The sequence below is a fragment of the Canis lupus genome, chromosome 1, assembly GCF_003254725.2.
Source record: "Canis lupus dingo isolate Sandy chromosome 1, ASM325472v2, whole genome shotgun sequence".
NCBI classification, from domain to species: Eukaryota; Metazoa; Chordata; class Mammalia; order Carnivora; family Canidae; genus Canis; species Canis lupus.
In genome coordinates this window covers 28,754,029-28,774,651 of record NC_064243.1, presented here as the reverse complement: position 1 = coordinate 28,774,651, position 20,623 = coordinate 28,754,029, and the positions used below count along the sequence as shown (strand labels likewise).

Sequence of the window (20,623 nt, the reverse complement as noted above, 5' to 3'; positions counted from 1 at the left end):
GGATCAAGTAAATGATTCCAGGAAAAACATTTATCAGATAGCATTTGTCAGTTCCAAGATAAACAAGATGATTATAAAGAATTTTTCAATCATTGCTTTTCATTCTTTGTGTAGTAAGGATTAACCAACAGGAAGTGGACAGTGGAAGCACATGCCTTAGTTTGGCGAACCCCCTTGCCTCTGCTTGGCAGATCTCCACTCAGAGTCTCTGTATGTCCTTGCTGTTGCCAATATTCCTGATCTCTCAGTATTACTCAGGTTCTGTCTTTCTTGCTGCATGCATCCAGTTTGTTCCTCCATCAGTCCATCCTCCTACTTACTCCTCTAGCAGGCCTCCTACTCCTCAACAAATATTCACTGACACCAGGACTGTGCCAGATGCTGAGGATACAGCCCTGAAGGAGGTAGGTACCAGAAGCTTGCAGACGATGTGGGGGGCTGTGTATGGAAATCCAACCAGGCAATGGTAATTTAGACACATGAACACTGTGTCTAAGACAGGGTAAGTAATGAAGGCCTGTGAAATCTTTTTTTTTTTTTTAAAGATTATTTACTTATTTATTTGAAAGAGAGAGATAGAGTGTGTGCACATGAGCACAAGCAGGGGGAGGGAGTAGAGAGAGAGGGAGAAGCAGATTCCCCGCTGAGCAGGGAGCCTGGGTGGGAGTGAGGAGGATTGGGGGTGTGGCAGGCAGGGCTTGATCCTAGGACTCCAGGATCATGACCTGAACCAAAGGCAGGTGCTTAACCTACTGAACCACCCAGGCACCACCCAGGCACCCCAGAGCTGAGAAATTTTATAGAAGGAGCAGGGAAAATGGACTTTTAAAGAAAAAGAAAGCTTTCAGGAAAATGATATGAGGTAGAGAGGAATCCGAGTACAGTCAATGGAGAGGAATATATTTCACTAAAATCAGCACATGGAAGAGCATGTGTGCAAAAACCTGTAAGCAAGAGGGATATTTTATATTCTCCTTCCCTGTTTTAGTTATTATCATTAAAAATTATCACTTTCTGGGGCGCTGGGATGTCTCAGTTGGTTAAGCATCTGCCTTTAGCTCAGGTCACAATCTCGGGGTCCTGGGAATCGAGCCCCACATTGGGCTCTCTGCTCAGCAAGGAGTCTGGTTCTCCTTCTCCTTCCATGCTCTTTCTCCCTTTCTTCCCATCTCTCAAATAAATAAATAAAATCTTTAAAAATTATCACTTTCTAATCACTACATATTTTACTCAGTTATTTCCCCACCCAGTAGAAAGTGGGGATTTTTTATTTGTTTTGTTCATCTTTTATATTCCCAGTACCTGATATGTATCAAGCTCTTAATGAATATTTGTTGAATGAATAAAAGAATGAGTGATATGTTTGGGAATTGAAAAGTAGTTCAGACTGGGTGAAGCATAGAGGACTAGGTGAGTAATAGAGAGCAAAGCTGGGAAGTTTAGCAGGGCCAGATCACAACAGGGTTTGTAAATTGTGTTAAGGCATTTGGACTTGATCCTGAGGGCAATGGGGTTTTAAGCAGTCACCTATGGGGTCATATTTGAGTTTCAGGAAACTCATCTTGGCTGCACAGTGGAAGAAGGGTTAGAGCCGGGCAAGGCTGTGTGTAGACAAGAGGATAATGTTGGTGCGGAAAGGCTGCAGTGAGCAGGTGGGGACATCCTGGGGCTTCATTGGAATTGGCCAGAGTTATCTGTGTCCTCAGTAGCAGAGGGATAGCTCTGCTCCAACAGGCTCATCTGGCTTTCATAGTGGCTCAAAAACCAATAGCAGAAAAAGGTAGATTGAAAGAAGATGAAAATCATCCTAAATGCTGGTTAAAGATCGCACATAGGATGATACCACTTTAATATCCATTGAAATCCCTGCCCTGCTTGGAATCCCACATTAGGTACCACATCTGTCTACCTTGAAGAAGCATCGGCTCAGCACTTTTGCATTATCCCACTGACAGTGTGTTCTCATGTCCCCAAACTCTATATTTGTAGTTTTAGAGGTAATCTTTACCTTAAAGCTGAAAGAGTACATATCCACCTTTGTGGCAACATAACTTATTAGACTTTTAATTTGGAAAAAATAAAACTCTTAAAACCCCTGTGGAAAAACCTGTTTCCCCTGATGCTATCAAGTACTATCCACTCTGAGAACAAAACAATCCCTTTGTTCCTGAATAATATCACATTGAGCATTTAATAAACCACCAACACAGGTTTTCAAATTAAATCAAGAGTCTGCTTGTCAAAGAGAATCTGGCAGAGCAGATTTGCTATCATGCTATCATGCAAGGCAGCTTTAAGTTGCTTTCCCGCTATTTATCAGACGCTCTCTTTGATTAAAATATGTTGATAAATTGAGTCTGGTGTACCACAGGAGTCAGTTAATGACACCTTTTAAAACAGAGGTTACAGGAAGAAAAACAATAGGAGCATAGTGTGTTTTCATTCTTACTTGCTCCTGACACTGGGAAGCAAGACTCTAGGAGATCATGGAGTTCCTGGGCTCTTCCCTAACAAGCCAGGTGGTCCCCTATGTAATGCTGCAAGCACCCCAGCACAGGGGGGCTCAGAGGCTCCCTGAGCTCTAAACATTCCACTCTTGATTAAGCAATAGCACTGCCACCTGTACTGCCTGCTTGCTGGAAGACAGCTTTCCCTTGTGTGATCTGCATCTGCCCAATACTCTGCTCTGAGACCAAGGAACCTGTCTGTAGGGGCAGGCCCGAGTGCAGATGAGGGCCACGGACAGGCCACATGCCAGCTACCTCACTGTGAACAGCAGAAACTTTATGAAACAAAAAATCCAATCTGAGACTCCTTCATGCAAATTTCACACTCCTTGCCAAAAACACCTTTTCTGGGCAGCCCTGGTGGCACAGCGGTTTAGCACCGCCTGCAGCCCAGGGTGTGATCCTGGAGACCCGGAATCGAGTCCCACATCAGGCTCCTTGCATGGAGCCTGCTTCTCCCTCTGCCTGTGTCTCTGCCCACCCCCCTCTCTCTCTCTCTCTCTGTTTCTCATGAATAAATAAATAAATAATTCTTTTAAAAAAAACAAAAACTAAAACAAAACCCCAAAACACCTTTTCTACTGCAGGAATTATGAGGTTATGTATAATCTTTGCTATTGCTTGTTTGAGGAGGGGTCATAGGGCCATGTGGCAGGAATATTTCTTCTGGCTGTCAACTTCCTATTTATGGCTCAGAGTCATTAAGAACAAAAAATGGTTAAAAATGCTAATCTGCTGTAAGTCCTTGTGATAAGTGACTAAGAAAAGTGATTACAAACCGGTAAGACAGTATAGAATTTAATATTACAAAACATTATATTACGCTGTTAAGGAACAATGACTAATGATTCATTAGGTTGCTCTGTCACTAGTTAAGATGTAGACTCTATCAAAAGGAATTAAATTTGAAATTGAGCTGAAAGTGATCCCATTTTCTACTGTAATAACCAATATCCTATCATAATTTAATGCTTACTTTGCCCAATTGCTGAGCCTGTGTGTGTGGGGTGGCAGGGTAGAGGGATAGCAGATAAATGCTCGGTTCCATATCTCACATTTCCTTTCTCTATTAGTCCACCAGGGACATCTGAATGGCTTCCAGTCTGATGAGAGGAGGGGCCAGGTGGAAGTGCTTTTATCACCTTCATGTCGAATTTGAGTTGGCAGTTCAGCTAGTGAGTCCCGTCCAGACAGCAGACAATGGGAGGGAGCCCTCTGACCTGGCCTTCGCTCCAGCTGCCCGGGCTCTCTCTTTATCTCCAGGCTGGGTGTTCTGCAGTGATCTTCTTACTTATTAGAATTAAAAGAGCACAGCCAACAAAAGGAGGGAGAAGGAGCTCTCTTCCATTTTATCTCATTTATAGTAAGGCTAGATTGTAGCAAAGTCACACACAGTATGTTCTCAGCCCACATAATTCCTGGCACATTTTCTCTACTGGATTCTCATTAACCAAATGTGTATCATGGGTGTGTATACATTGTGTGTGTGTGTATATATATATATATATATATATACACACACATAAACAAAATATATATATTACACAATATATTGTGTGTATATATATACATATATATTTTTTACTGATTACCATGGTTCTTAATATTTTCAGAATCTATAACTTGTTTTAAAATTGGAGTGTAAGTTATGGGCCCTTACCCCAGAAAGAAGTGCAGAGGTATATCCTCTGAAAATCTGCACATAGTTTCTTGAAAGTTTGTTTATGTCTTGACCAACAGGTTCTTGGTAGGCTGAAAGTCTACATTTGCAAAGGTTTTAAGTATAATGTGTTGTTAAAGGTCTTGCTCAGTTTATATATTATGTAACATAATCTTGTTTTCTTGAAGTTGAAAACCTGAAGTGATACTAGTTCCTCATCTACAACTTGATGCACAGCAGAGACTTTTTCTGACCCAGGTCACGTTCTAGGTGGCTATTCTACAGAAGAAATTTCTACAAAAGAGAGACTATCTGCTTAATGAAAATACACCCCAGACACTGATCTGAGAGCAGGAGGACGGTGATGACACACCCGTGCCCAGCTAACGGCCACAGAGACAGTCTGTTTTCAGCTCTTCTGGACTTGGAGGTTTTAATCCCAAAGTGCACCAGCTCGTGGCGCCTCTAGTGTCATCCTTCAGCTTTACTACCCTAAACATTCAGTGTCAAGACCCAGTTGACCATTCCTCCAAGAGGCCCCCTCCCCTCAAGCCATCTGCTGAATCAGTTCTGTCTTCCCATCACACTTTGTAGCTATGCCCTAAAGAGTATTTCACAGAGTCCCTCCCATTTGAAGCCACTAGGCTCTAACCCCTTTGTCTCTCTCCCTGCAATAGGAATCTGGTGGAGAGCTCTTACTGTCTGGCAGATAGAAAGTAGGTGATCCATGGGAAGTTGAGGGGCGGTGTGGATAGTGCTAAGTCACTTCTGCTTTGGAGACAAAAGACTTACTCCAGCTTTGCCATTAATTAGCTATTTATTTTCAGAAAAAACACTCAAATTTCCCAAGTATCAATTTTCCCCTTTCTGCAAAATTGGTATAATGATATCATGTACCTGCCTAATGGGACTATTGTGCAGAGTAAATCGTATGATCCATCAAAAGCACTTGGCACAGTTTTTAAGTCACAGTAAGCATTGAATAAAGGTAAGTCATATAATTTGTTGAACTGTATTTCACATAGAATTTTCTTGATTTTTTTGAAATCCCCTTTGATAGTTAATAAATGATAGTATATGGCAAAATATAAAAGGCATCAGAATTTTTTTGGACAGAATTGAAATCTTATATTTTCAGGCCCTCATAATAATTTTAACATGTTATGTCCCAATTTGGGTGATAAAAATTTCAGCTTTTATCCTAGAGAGCTCTAAGATAGTAGAAATATCTTTATGATACTGTGTGATCCTGGTTTACCTTCAACACTATTTCTTTTCCTTTTTTTTAAAAGACTCTTTCTAAAACCTAAAGATAAGGGTCTCTATCTAGCTTTCAAGAGTTCCTAAGACCAGTTGAGCAGGAGACTGATGGAAATATTAACCTGCACATGATTTTCAAGTCCCATATCCCAACTTCTTTCTAGTTATTATCAAAAGGATCCTTGTCTTTTCTATCAAGAATCAGGCCAGACAGTTCAAATGGATAAATTCACTGCTAGAAAAAATAATACCCCATATTATTATAGTAACACTTTTGAATACAAAGAACAGAACAGGTCCTTACTCTTTAAAGAGTTAAAAAATTATATCTATATCTATATCTTTAGCTAACTCCCCAAAGCTTTTTCAAACTGAGGTTAAGTCTTTTTAGACTTTGTACATTTTGAGCATCTGAGTTTGAACAAATGTTTGAGGGCATAGATTATATTTTATTTATCTTTGTACTCCTAGATCTTAGCATATCATATGATATATGCAATAAATAGTTGCTGGTTAAAAATATATGAGACTATATGTTGTACTGAAAAGGCTGCAGAATTTGGTTATATTGGGATGTTTATTTTTTATTTTTTTAAAAGATTTTATTTAATTATTTTAGAAGTGTGTGTTTGCAAGTGGGGGAGGGGCAAAGAAAGAGGGAGAGAGAGAGAGTGAATCTCAAGCAAATTCATGCTGTGTGCAGAGCCTGATGCAGGGCTCAATCTCATGATCCTGAGATCATGACCTGAGCCAAAACCAAATGTCAGATGCTCAACTGACTGAGCCACCAAGCACCACAATATTGAAATATTTATTTTTAACAAAGAGATTAAAATAAAAACTATTAAAATTAACTGCATTTCAAATGTTTGAGTAAGGAATCAATTTTTTTGAGAACAGTTCTAATATCTGAACAAGGTAGACTAGAGTGTTTTTATTTTGAGAATCAATTTTTGTTAATTAGCAATGAATACTTAATTCTTATGAAATTCTACAATGACCTTCTTGTTTTTAACATCTGGCATATTTCTTTTTAATGTGAATCCATTATGTGTTTATACATACTATATGTCAAAGTACACTTTTATGATTCTTATTTTATGTACAAATTGGTTAGTAGCAGCAGAAACTCTCTTAAACCTCACTAACGTGATTTATTTGATGACAAGAAATTAGAATTATGTAAGCACTTACTTTATATGGGGATGGATCAAATAGCCAATTTTGTTGACTGATTTCCTTTGTCTAATAAAAACATTTGAAAAAAATCAGAATCGACAGGAATAGAAAATCTCTCTGAGGGCATTCAGTCCAGTCATGCATGTCTATGTTTTTTTCAAGAATTAAATTTAGCTTCTTAGGTGTTTTAGAAAGTTTAGCTGTAGTTTTTATTTTTCTTTGTTTAGTTTGTAGCTCATCATCAAAGGCTTTCTTAGTTTTGTCATCTTGTCCCCTCAATGTGGCTACATCTGTCTTGGCTCCTGGTGCTGGCTGGCTGCTCAACAGAGCCCAGTGCTGGAAACATACCAGGTGGATCAGAAATATTGGAATGCCAGTTTCTACCTACACTAAAAACTAATCAACTGGCTGGAGAAAGGCTTTTTCTCATGTTCTAATTGTGCTTTATTGGAGATACTTGCATCCTCAAGCTGTAACATCTTGTATAATGCAGGTGTTTTATGGAGATCTGTGAGGAATTTTATAGCATTGTGTTTTTTCAAAAGATTTACTAAAATTGAGATCAATGACTACCATGTATGCAATGATTTTGTGAATGACAACCAAAGGTCTCCAAAGTACCACGCTGAAAATTCTGGGAGTTATTCATTTATGATACAAGGTTTACGATCTTAAATAACATCAGAAATAAAAGGTCTCTAGGTCAACCTACTCATGCTGCTGAACTATTTTAGAACAACAAAATATGCCTATTGTCTTTGATAACATACCTCCAACCTAGAGGCCAGTCAAGTTCAGAAATAGTCTTAGAGACATAAATCTGAATTAAGATTGCACCTGGGAACCATCATATACAGAAGTCCTACAAAGACTGGCTTCAGCTGGCCATTATATATGAGATGTTGTCCAGGAAGATGGATATCCTCAGATTCTGAGAGGGTAGGCTCAGAGATCCTGTTTTACTTTGCACAATTTCAAATCTGCTTTGGAGAGAACTGAATTCCTTGGATACCTTTGTACACAAATGTAATCTTCCTTAGAGAATATCCTGGACCTATTTCAAACCCATGCTCTTTGGCTGTGGTCATCATTGAGGCTGACCTTGAAGGAAGGCTATCGCTAAAGGTGAGACAGGCTCTGGCACTGGGCCTAAGCCAATTGGCTGAACTTGACTCAACATTGGGCTCCCTTACCTGGTATAGGTTGGCGAGATGGTGGTTAGTTTTGATCAAAAATGGCTGGTTCACTCCTGGATGGTCAACATCATGTGCTGCTGCAGCCAGCAGTCCAAGCATGATGTCCAGAGGTGTGAGGAAGCTGGCGAGCTGTTAAAAAAATCAAATCAGAAGATTGCTTGGTGTCTCTCCACACAGGTTAGCATTTGTTTTGGCTAAGTCAAATGGTATGAATTATGACAATATTTTTCAGGCTTTTCATCCTGACCTTTACCCTCTTGAAGCAGCAGTCAGTGAAGTGATAGCCATATGGAATTGCAGGGGAATAAAAGGACAGTGTGGAAAGTAATTATACAAGTCAAATGTTTCTGTATCATTCATTCGACTACCCTCCTCTTCCTACTGCTCTGGTTTCTTTTTCTTGGTATGGTGGTATTATTGCCTGTTGGCAAGACTGCTCTCTGGTAAGCAGGACAATGCAGAGCCTGACGTCAGCCTTGCTCCTAGAGAAAGCAGTGAATGAAGGAAAATCTTAAAGCCAAAGTTATGGACACACTAAAAAAAATCATTTGTGTATTTCAACCATCCACTCTATCATTGCCACTTTGATACAGAATCAAGAGTGGGTTGAATTACAAAATTTGCATATTTTTTCAATGTGTCATAATAGTGGGGGAATGTGGGAATGTGTAAGAATCTGTCTTTTTTTTTTTTTTGGTTAGCTATGAAAACAAGCAGGGAGAATGGTAACTATTACTGTGTGATATATTACAACTTTCAGACAATTTGCAAATTAAAAAAGACAACGTTTAAAGGGATATTTTATCAGGAGGAGGCATCTATCCAGTTTTCTCTTGGGAATGCCTGTCTGGCATCTGTATGTTCAGTGACTGATATTAAAGTGATTGAACTAAACAGAGACTTGGGCTAGGCTATTTTTTTCTTTTTGAAAAAATGTAAGAAAACACATTCTGTACGTTAAACCAATTCAGTTTTATATGGTTAAGAAATGCTTAAATTTCAAGTAATGAGTATTTATTATTTTTATTATTTTTAGTTTTGGATTGGTTTGTTGAATCAGAGTACACTTGCTCTGAGGTCTTTAATGTTCACAAGTTTTCTTGGGCCTGAATCAGGATGCGCCGTTGGCTTAGTAGGAAATGGAACTTAAGCCTTGAGGAGTTTTGATTCTATTTGTCAATCATAAACCATGAGGTGGGAGACTTTTTCCAGAGGGTTTCACTGCTGGTACCATTTGTGGCAGAGGTCCAAGGCAAAACAATTAATTGCTTGAGGCTTTGGAAGCTATCTAAGATGTAGATTGTCACAGAGAGGGTTGTTTTTGTCCTAATGTAGCCTTGAAAAGTACAGAAATTACAGGAAAAAAGAAAACCCTCAGGAAATTTACATCTCCTTTCAGGTGTATTATATAACTTCAAGAGCTGATATTGGAACTTTCATAGAAATAATTTGTATTCATATTGTGAATGACCCATACACAATTATCCTGATAGGTTGGGTGACTTGGGACTTGGCAGGAGGTTTGCTTGGCATTTCCAGATGGCCGAGGTGGCAGCTGGGTCTTGCTTTACCTTTGGCTCCTTCAGGTAGCAGTGCATGGCCTGGGTGACATCGGCTGCATGGACAGCATTGTGGTATGGGTTTTGGCTGTGGTAATCTTCTTGAACCATGACTAGGAGGCAAACAGATAACTCAATCAGCTAAAACCAAAACAGGAAGGGCAGACTAGCTCAGATCTATTGAAGATCCCTTTTGCTTAAAAATATCAGCGTCTCCAAAATGTGCAGCCTGGGGATCCTTTAAAAATAAACATGGTTTGCAAGCTTGGCAGTTCTCCTGGGCTGTTTTTAGTGAAGAGGAGGGGGAGGGCAGACGGGATAAAGGCTAAAAGGATTTGTGAGGCCCTTGGGATTGCTCACCACCTTCATAAATCAGCCCTTTCTGGCGTTCATCAAGGCTTTCATTCATAGGAAAAATAAATATGTAGAAAAAGGACAACTTTCTTTCACACTATAGTTTAATTATTTAAGTTTGCTGCCATTTATGAATAATATGCCATAAAAGAGGTTTCCTTTTAAAGAGCCCTAGTAGCATCAGATCCCTGATATCCAAAAATTGGTTTAGTCCTTGAATAGCAAAGACTGACCAAAGCAAATCTGAGACTTCTTCAGGCAGAAACTCAAAATACTGTGTTGATCCAATGGAGAACTCCTTGGTTTTATTTCTATCTCATTCAGATGAAGCTAGCATCTCTCATGCCCTTCCAATGTAAGGACCAGCGTGTGCTTGGAACCGAACAGAGACATAAGCAAGGCGATTTTGTCTCACTAATTACTGAAACCATTAACCTGCTTTAGCTATTAGCCATGGCTTAGGATGTAATATATTCAGTGTGTATAGAATGTACCGATTTGCAAGTGTGGCCATATTTTGTTAGCTCTGAATTCTGGTGTCATTTCTGTCATCAGATCTTCTCATTCTTTACATTGTTCTGCAGGCACACACATGTCCAAAGTATCTGTGTTCTCCTTCTTTAGACAAATTAAAATTATTTGACCCATTAGTGGCCATTACTTCGCTCAAGAAATCTAAATTCAATTAGCCTGAGGTTATTTGTGTTTATGCAACTGAGCCATGCTGTAGCTGGTTTCAAAAATTTCTTTTGTGTCACATATTATTTTATGGTTTCTAAAAACAGTTATATTTAAACTCTGGCACTATCATTTATTTGTTGTGTTGAGCAAATTACTTAAGCATAAGTTCCCTCAGTTTTCTTCTCTATGAAATGGGGATAGCAATAGCTCCAATTTCAAAAAGCTGCTGTAAGGATGAACTGTGTTAATATTTGCAAGTCTTTAGTCCCAACATATTTAAGCACCATTTAGGCCTGGTTGTCATTAGTGCTGTTGCTCTCATGTCACTGTTGCTTTCCTCTGGAAGCATCAAGTTGGCTTCCAAATTCAAAGCACAGCCATAGGGCACATCACAGAAGCCAGACGTATGCTAAGTGACAGCAGGAAGTTATATGGTGATGAAAAATGTGCCCTAGAGAATTTGACAGATAAATAAGCATGTGCATAAAAGTCCAGTAAGAACCGGGGCTGTTTTTGATAGAGAGCGATGGAGCAGAGTTGAGTGGAAACATGGGGCCTTTCAAATAAGACAGACCTGGGCTTAGACTGAGGCTCTGCCAATTATACGTTGTTGACCTTGAACAACTTACAAAAACTCTATCTACTTTTCCGTAACTGTGAGCCAAACAATGGTGACAACACCCAACTTGCAGAGTTATTGAAACAGTTAGAAATAAAATATTGAGAGCATCTTGCATAGAGTGGGCACTATGTAAATGGTAGTTTGTCATATATATACGTGTGTGTGTGTGTGTGTATGAAGATTATTGAAGATTTTTAACAATTCATGTCCAGATTGGAATTATTTGAGGCATACATTACTGGGATTTTGCTGATATGTAAGCAGATCAGTAATTTCTTTAACAGTTACATGCTCTTGGTGGTTTTCTTTATATAGTTTTTATCTACTGTAAACATAATAATCAATTAAATATTTTTTTCACTAATTAAAATGGGTAAACCATATTTTAAAGTTAAGATGAAATAATTTAAGATTAGCTTGAGATCTTCATTTTCTGTGCTATCATTCTTGTCATTTTATGTTAAAGAATATTATAGACTACCATTATTCAGGGGAAAAGAGATAGAAATATGGAAACGAAGACTTACCCAAAAACCTGTGCAAGGTGACCATATCTAACTTGAAATGGTGAATGAGTCCATGAGTGTTGAAGAGGTGGCACAACAGTGTTACCAGGCTGTTTCCTATAGGAAAATAGTCACCTGCTTAACTCATTTTTATCACCATTAAAATATCAAGATTCACAAAAGGATCTAAAGTTTCTGTAATGAAAGGTCTCATTTGCCCTGTTAGATTTGAATTTTTTCAATCATAAAGGATATTATTACTGCAGTTTGGTCTTAGGTTTTCTCATATTGTACAAGTGAAACAAGCTAGGTGAGACCTTTCTCTGTACCAAGGATAATGAAAGCATTAACAGTTAGATTGAGTCTACCTATTGTAGTACCAGGGTATACATGTTGGTTGGTGTGTATGTTTCTGTGTATTTTTTAAAGACACAGTTTAATGGTCACTTGCAATGTGCTTTAATTGCTTCCAATTGATCCTCACATTTACAGGGGTATCTAAGTCACTATACTCCTTAAGAGTTCAAGCTTATTCTTCCCATGCAAAATCACCCAAGATGAGATCTGACCATGAGCTAGTTTAGAACTTAAGCCAAAAGAGATGCAAAATGGAAGCAATAATGACTAGTAAGCATTTAGGAAATATTATTCACTAAAAGAATAATGATTTTGAACTTTAAAAGCATTAGAAAATTTATGAAAGACTTTGAAATGGACCAAGATGATGACTGGATGTCTTAAGTGGAAAACTAAGTATTGCCTAAGCACACTTTTCTGGGGCACCTGATTCTGTGTTTATGCAGATTCCATTGTCTTTGAACTATTTTACAACTCCCAAAGTTGTAGATAACTGATAGCATTGCAAGTGATTCTTGTCCACAGCATGAAAACAAACTCACTCAGGTGAAAATACGGTGGACTTCCTCTTCCCAGTTTTACAGCTATTAATAAATTCACTTAAGCATTTCTTACCGTTTATATATGTGTCATTTGAATTTTCCCTTGAACTAGTTGTAGCATCTTACTGGATCTCTAATTATACTGAGTTAAATCTTTGACTCATGCTCATTTCATATTCCTGTGAGAGTCATGATTATACTCTCTTTGGAACAGATCTTTTTACTCAAAGCTACTTTCATTCATTACTGGTACCCACTTCTCAGTCAATTCAAGCAAAATGAAATACAAGATTGTGGGATCCTTCCCTATGTGGTCTAATTTAGTTTTCAACAGTGTAAAGCTCGGCTCCATGAGCTGTATATCTTAACTCTATGTTATTTGCCAAGTAACTGAATGGTGAGAAAACCATCACTTAATTACTTAAAGTATAAGCCTGGTATATGGTGGGACATGTGAAAGTCAGCATCAGATATAATGTCTTTCATTGGCTCCCTAAGCCTATCAGCATTTGTTTAATGCGTAGATGGATATATAACCAAATTGTATTTTTTTCTTAAGGAAAGTCTTTATAGACACCGAGATTTTAAAAGTGAAACCAGTGGGAATGTCTACTTTCCCTTTCAGCTGCAGCCTACACTTTTACACTCTGTCATCAGCCGATGATGTGGAGCATATCTGAAGGAGACCAGATCACTCAATAAAAATGAACAGACACTTGCCCTGTATAGGTCAGGACTACTCAGGTGAGCTTCAGTGTTTCTAGTTTTTGCTGACTGACAATGAACCTCCTCCATTTGGATGTGGCCAAAATATTCTGCGAGGAAAAGAATCTAATCTGTGCTTTCCAAATTCCTTTGGGACCATCAAGGCCAGAAGGAAATGGTCTTAGAATTCTAAGGCCAAATTCAGCCCCTCCTTTTCATCTGAATTAATTTTCCTTTGCCCTGGCCCTTCTTGAGCGACTGTAGACTCAGGAAAGTGGAAAAAGAAGAGAAAGAGAATAACAGTGTTTGGAAACATAAATCTTTTGGGTGACTTACCATTTGTCAAGCGATCAAATAAGAAAATGTCAAAATCCCACATTCCCACTTTGGAGAGCATATGCTGAAAAGGCAACGAGAAACAGCACTCCAATGAATCATATCGGAGACTCAAACATTTACTTTGAGACAGTGAATTAAACAATTAAAAAGTTGAAAATAGTAGCATATTGCTGTCTGGTTTCTGGGAAAACAAATCTTTTGCTCTACGTGCTAATAACAACAGTGTTAAGGGGACAGGTCCTGGAATCAGACTATCTGGTTCAGGGTCAGCCACATGTCAGCTGTGAGAGCTTAGCCAAATCCCTTTAACTCTCTGTACCTCAGTTTCCTGTTTGGAAAATATGGCTAATATTATCTGCCTCAGAAAATATGGCTAATATTATCTACCTCAGAGGATTTTTGCGAGGATTAAAAGAGGTAATATATGTGAAGTGCTTAGGACAGTGTTAGTATATAATAAGCACACATAAAATTCGGTATCTGTTATAATTGTGGTTCAGTAAAGTCTCTACATCGCAAACTACTCTATACTTAAGGAGAATTTACAGCAAATTTTTAAAAAATGAAGTCAAGATGATTGCTGGGTACATTACTCTGCTCAATGTGGATGAAACGTGACATGAACCACTCTAACGGACAGGAAACTAGAGTGGGCAAGTGAAAATGTTGGGTAATTTAAAGGTCTACTGTCTAACGTGGGCTTATTATTCCACTTTTCTTCTTAAAATATGCCATGCTTAGAATTAGATGGTCTTGAACTCTCAGATGCAAAGCTGTGGTCACTGATTTTATCCTCACTATGGCTTCTGCGACTGGCCTTCCTCTCCTCTCAAAGCCACTGCTTTCAGTAAGTACAAGCTCGCTCTCTTCTTCCTGTCCTTAAATGTCTTCCTTGCGTCTTACAGTAAAGGGCCTTGTCATAGCACACAAAAACCTTCACAGCATTATCAGAAAAATGAAGGAATCATAGGTCACCTGTGAGATCTAGTAGGAGTGACCATTTTATCCAATTCAAATACTAAAGCAGAATCAAGACTTGATCTCTGATATCCTGACTTGTGAGTTCTTTCTATATCTCAGAGCCACCTCTCTTGGAGAGTGCACCCAGCAGGAGTGCTCTATCACTGGTGCCCCAGCGCTGGGAACTGAGTCTTGTTCTTCTTTCTTCAACCAACCAGCCAGCCAACCAACCAACCAACCATTCAAATGAATAAACAAACAAAGAAACATTCACTCAATCTCAGGCCTTGGGTTGTTAGGAGTAATTTTTTTTCTTCCTTTTTTAGGCCAAAAGTTGAGAATTTGTTCTTCTGATATTACTTGTTGCTTAGTTATTAATACTGTACATTAATAGTATATATTTCTTAGTAGTATATAGATAGCACAATATTACTTAGCATGTAAACTCTAAGGTACTACTTCTGACTTCTGTTTAAACTATAGCAGTTTACTCAAAATTTAAACTCCTGTGACAGTTTGGGCTAGAGATAACCTGTGAACTGTTTTTTTTTTTTTTTTTGGATTGTCACATGTTCATTTCAACTTTTGATCGAGTTGCAAAAATAATTGTAAAATTAGTGAAAATTGTTTAAATACAATAAAAATGATAAAAAGGACGATGTACCATATTAGTAGACAAAAGTGAAATTCAGAGTTGGTAATTATTGGGTTAATTTCAGCATAGCTATTTCAATGAGATTATTCAATGGGTTTAAAGATTTAGTCATTCTCTCACTGGTAATCAATCAGTCCAAAATTTTGCTTTACTTAGTGCTATGCAAATATGTTTTGTTCGTGTATAAGAATAAAAATAGCTAGCATGTGCTAGGCATGAATATATGAAACATGTGAGCATGATTCACCTCATGTAATCTCTGCATCACCCCTATGAGGTGGGTGCTTCTATTAACTTTATTTCATATTTAAGGAAAAAGTCCAGATGTGTTGATTAGTTACAGAGCATCGCAGTGGCAGAAGCTGGACTCCAATCCAGGTACTATCAGCTGAGGCCACTGACCGCCTAGGAGCTGAGAGAGGGGAAACTAACTCACCCTTGCTTGTCCAAGGTAGTCTTCATCCAGCAGGTGGAGAGGGGCCTGTGGTATAATTCCACGAAGCAACCTCGATGCATGGAAGTATCTTTGAAAGCTTAACAGTCTTTTCACCTTTTTTTTAGTGCCAATTTCCCCTGAGTGTGTTGTATCTGTGGAAGGTAATCAAATACAGAAGTTGTATATTTAAAAAGCCCTGTTTTCTCCACTATGTAAAAACACAATGTATAATAAGGGAGATAAATTTAAAATACACTCTTAGTGCTTTCTTACATACAGTCTATTTAACTCTACATTTGAAGTTGTCTTAGAACAAAAATAACCTTTCTTCTATATTACATTCATTAAAATGTCAAGGTATTTCTGAATGTAATTTTAGAAGACATGAAACACACAAATTAAAATCTTCATTTTCTTATTAATGGTGCTAGTATGCTTAGTAAGTGAAATCCGCATACTTTTGCATACATTTGAAAGGAACATTTATGGTTTTTTCTGTGATATTAAAACCAAGCCTCCAAAATTTAAACCAGGTTCTCATCCTACACTCTCTGAATTAAAAGGGCTGAGAAAACGCTAGCTTAGACATGAGGAAAATGTTTTCTAATGTCCCAGGAACACCAGTGGCAAGGGAATCAAAATCTCAGTACAAAGGTGACCTAGATTTTCCTGACAAGAAGCAGAGAGAGAGAGTGTACTTTCTAATGGAGTATATTCTTTTTTACTAGTGGCCAGGAAAGTCTGATCCTGTCAGTAGAGATATTTTAATACTCATGTCACATGAGTCTTTCAAAACTTGACTGTTGACATCATGGTAATTGTCCAGAAATACCCCAGGCACATATTTGAATGCTTGTCAAGGTATGTCTTACCTCAGCTGAAATTCTATGAATCACTCCAGGGCCATATAAGTGACATCTGCTACCCATTTTTTGAATCCAGAGTCAATTGAACAGTCTACTAGGAAAATGTATGGTTCATATATAAAGAAATTTTGGATTCTTTCATGTCTCCTCCCATCACCTCTTCCACTTTAGGGAACTCAGAATCACAATGGATAGAGAAGCAGAGGAAAGTGGGCAATGTAGGACCATAAGGGATATGGGCAGTTTGTTACCTAGGCTGTATTATGCATGAAAAGTCTTACTTCAGGGCAGGCAAAACCCACTGTTCTCTGGAAATCCCACCTGACTGAAATGCTTTCTATTTTTAAAATGGATATAGATTTCATGTGTAAAAAGAGGCAAACATATTTATTCAGAGAGAGGAGTATAACTGAAGTTGGGTGTTAGACACACATCCAAATTAAAAATGGTATATGTGGACTCAATTCTACTGGTGTGTTCTTAGACATCTCTATCAATGTATCAAGTCAAAATTCAGGATAAAGTGGTTCATTCACTTATTTAAAACATAGATGTACAGTGAGATCCTTTGGTTCTAGATCCTTCAGAGAGCAAAATAGATCCCTGCATTTGAAGTTTATGTTCCAGCACAAGGAAACATGCAATAACCAACAAACAAAACAGAAGTAATTTATAAAAAGGTGTTACAAAGTGGTAAGTACAATGGGGAAAAGCAAGGAAAGCTAAAATGAGGGATCAGGAATTCTGTGTTTGGATAGTCAGGGTTGGCCTCATTGGAAGGTACAATTTGATCAAGCGGTGGAGATGAGGAAGCTGGCCGCGCAGATATCTGGGGAAATACCTTCCTTACAGAGGGACTGGCTTGAATGCCCTTAGAGTGGGAGCCTGGCTGGCAGGCTGCTGTGTGGGAGGAGCAGCAGGAATTCCATGTGAGTGGGAAGGACAGGAAGAGGGAGAAGTAAGAGATGAGGTCTCAGAGCAAAGGAAGGCTTGAGAATTATACAGCATCCTGGTAGGCCATTGTAACAGCTTGGGCTCTATTCTCAATGAAATAAGGAGCCACTGCAAAGTTTTTTTTTTTTTTTTTTTTTTTACAGGTTTAATTTATTTATTTGAGAGAGAGACAGAGACCGAGAGAGCATGAGTGGGGGAAGGGGCAGAGGGAGAGGGACAAGCAGACTCCTTGCTCAGTAGCTCAGAGCTCTATCCTAGGCCTCAAGATCGTGACCTAAGCCCAAGTCAGATGCTTAACCAGCTAAGCCACCCAGGTGCCCTTCCACTGCAAAGTTTTGAGCAAAGAGTGATGTGATCACACATTTAAAAAGGGTCATCCTGTGTTGAGCAGCAGATTGTAAGAGAGAGCTCTGATGTAGTGAAACCTGCTATGAGGCCATTGAAATAATCCAGGTGAGAGATGATGGCTGCTCAGACCATGGGGGGACCAGTGAAGGGACCAGAAAGTGGAGGGAGGCATCTGGAGCATATTTTGGGTGCCTTGAAGTTTTTGCCCAGATAACTGGGAGAATGAAGCTGCCATCCATCCCCTGAGATGGGAAAGCCAGTGTGGGGTGGATTTCAATTGTGTACATGTTGGATGTCTATTGGAAATTTGGGCAGAGACGTTAGCTAGAAATAAGTGGATATAAAACCTAGAGCTTGAGGGAGAAGACTTGGTTAGAGATACGTATCTGGGAGTTGTCAGATGAGATTACCTAGGGAAGGAGTATTTATGCAGATGTGAAAAGCATCAGAAGTCTGAGTTCTGCAGCGTTTCAACTTTGAAAGGGATAGAGAGAAAAGCAGAGAAAATCAAAAGACACTGAGGGATATTCAGTGGGGCTGAGGAAAAACCATCATTTCCCAGAAGCCTAGTGAAGACAATTTTGCTAGGAGGAAGGTGAGATCCTCAGTATCGAATACTGCTAATAGACCAAGAACAACAAAGACTGAAAATTGACCAGGGGTATATAAATTTGTCAAAATTCACTGAATTATGCTCTTGGTAGAGCACATTTTATTCTATGCTAAAAGCAACAACACCCGAGTCACATATCTAGCCCCCAGATTTTGTTTTAAAACACAATTTCTCATAAAATACCCCAGACCATCTCAGTGAAATGACCAAGTCCAGGACTGGGATGAGCAAAGTACAAGAAAGACTGCAACTTCTTGTCGTGCTGGAACAGGAGGGAGAGTTGGAGAAATGATGGGGTCATTAAAAATGGCAGAAGAGATGACTTGCAGAGGGTCCCTCTGAGACTATATGGGAATCTGTGAGCATCAATATGAATAATGGTAGAATTGATTATAAACCACTGACAGAAAGAAGAATCCAGGAATCCACACTGATGGTAAATAAGCAAGTAAGTAAATAAATGAGAAGGGAAAGATTTTCCTTGTAGAGTGTCAACTCATAATGTAGGAGAACTAATAGAGTTAGAAAATTACCATTTTGCAACTTTTTTCTTTTTTTCTTTTTTCTTTCTTTCTTTTCTTTCTTTCTTTCTTTCTTTCTTTCTTTCTTTCTTTCTTTCTTTCTTTCTTTCTTTCTTTCTTTCTTTCTTCTTTCTTTCTTTCTTTCTTTCTTTCTTTCTTTCTTTCTTTCTTTCTTTCTTTTTTTTGAGAGACAGAAGCAGGGGGAGGGGCAGAGGGAAAGGGAGAAGAGAGAATCCTAAACCAACTCCATACCAAGCACAGAGCCTGACACGGGGCTCAATCTCACCACCCTGAGATGACGACCTGAGCCAAAAATCAAAAGTCGGACACTTAACCGACTGAACCATCCAGGCATCCCACCACTTTGCAACTTTTATGGTGGTGATAACTGCTTTGGGCCAAAATCATACATGGACACTAAAATTATTCAGTGAAAGTTTAAAAAACTACAGGATAATTTATAGCATAAAAATATCGCCCCATAGAGGTACTAATTGGAAAGGAAAACTGCATAGTTTCTTAGTGGACAAATGTAGAGGGGGCACCGCCTTCACTTATCAAAGTTCACAAGCCCAATAATGGGAGAAGCTGACGTTACATGCTTCTGGTGGAGTGCACTGAGGACACAGCACTGCCTATGTTATGTTCTTGCTCCAAGTGCACAGCCAACCCCCAGAAAAAGGAAACATCAGAAGAATCCAAGTTGAAAGATACTCTACAAAATAATCAGCCTGTATTCTTAAAAAATGTCAACATCGCAAAAGACAGAGATAGCCTCCAGTATTGTTTTAGGATAACGGATACCAGATATAGTACTCTAAATGCATTTGCATGACTCTAAATGGGATCCAGGATCAGAAGAAAATTTCCAAAATTTACTTTTTTAGGAAAATTTATGAAATTTGGATATGGACATGTATATGAGGTAGTCAAATTCTATTTATGTATTTCTTGAATTTGATAATTGAACTATAGTTATGCCAAAGAAGACTCCTGTCCTTAGAAAGCACATGCTGAGGGGCACCTGGGTGGCTCAGTTGATTAAGTGTCTGACTTGGGCTCAAGAGAGGTTCTCTTTTTTTCCTAAAAAATAAAATAAAATAAAATAAAATAAAATAAAATAAATGCTGAGATACTTAGGGATAAAGGAATGTACAACAAATTCTCAAGTGGTTATGAAAAAAATATATAGCAAAGACAAACAGGTTAAAATAATACTTGATTCCTCTGGGTAAAGGGTATATGAATGTTCTATCCTTAACATTTTTCTGTAAATTTGAAGGTATGTTATAATAAAGAGTTTAAGAATAGAGAGAATGATAAGAGACATGTCAGGCAACAGTATCAAGTGTAGACAACCCAAGGAGTTTGCTACATGTTTCTATGTAGAATTATATAGGATGAAATTGACTGTATCAATACGTAAATGAAATGAGTTATGTTGTGTAGAAATCTAATAGGAAATAGCCATACAATGGTCTATTCCTGTCTTAGCTTTCTATGAAAATTTCCCCATTCTAAAGTACTAAAAAAAATCTCCTATGCAGCTGAAAGTATTTACATAACCGAATCAGAAGTAAACAAGGTAAGCCTGAATGATGGAAATATGCCACAAATATAGAAAATTCAAATTATGAATTACAGTGGACCCTTGAACAGTGTGAGAGCTGGGGGTATATACCCACTGCACAGTTGAAAATCTGCATATAACTTTGGACACCTCAAAACTTAACTGTGAATAGCATACAGTTGACTAGAACCCTTATTGATAACATACCCAATTAACATGTATGCTGTATGGTA

General features: G+C 38.4%; 1 protein-coding gene across 3 annotated transcripts in view; it reads right to left on the bottom strand.

Annotated features, from left to right (window-relative positions):
- Positions 1-20,623, bottom strand: part of PDE7B (phosphodiesterase 7B) — a 309,365-nt gene that overhangs the window by 25,565 nt on the left and 263,177 nt on the right. For all 3 annotated transcript variants that reach the window (XM_025422364.3, XM_025422365.3, XM_025422366.3), the window contains 5 exons: positions 15,519-15,670; positions 13,465-13,528; positions 11,546-11,641; positions 9,374-9,474; positions 7,800-7,931 (listed from right to left, as the gene is read on the bottom strand). In XM_025422364.3, coding sequence (XP_025278149.1) covers positions 7,800-7,931; positions 9,374-9,474; positions 11,546-11,641; positions 13,465-13,528; positions 15,519-15,670 — 545 coding nt within the window. The remainder of the gene's footprint in view (positions 1-7,799; positions 7,932-9,373; positions 9,475-11,545; positions 11,642-13,464; positions 13,529-15,518; positions 15,671-20,623) is intronic.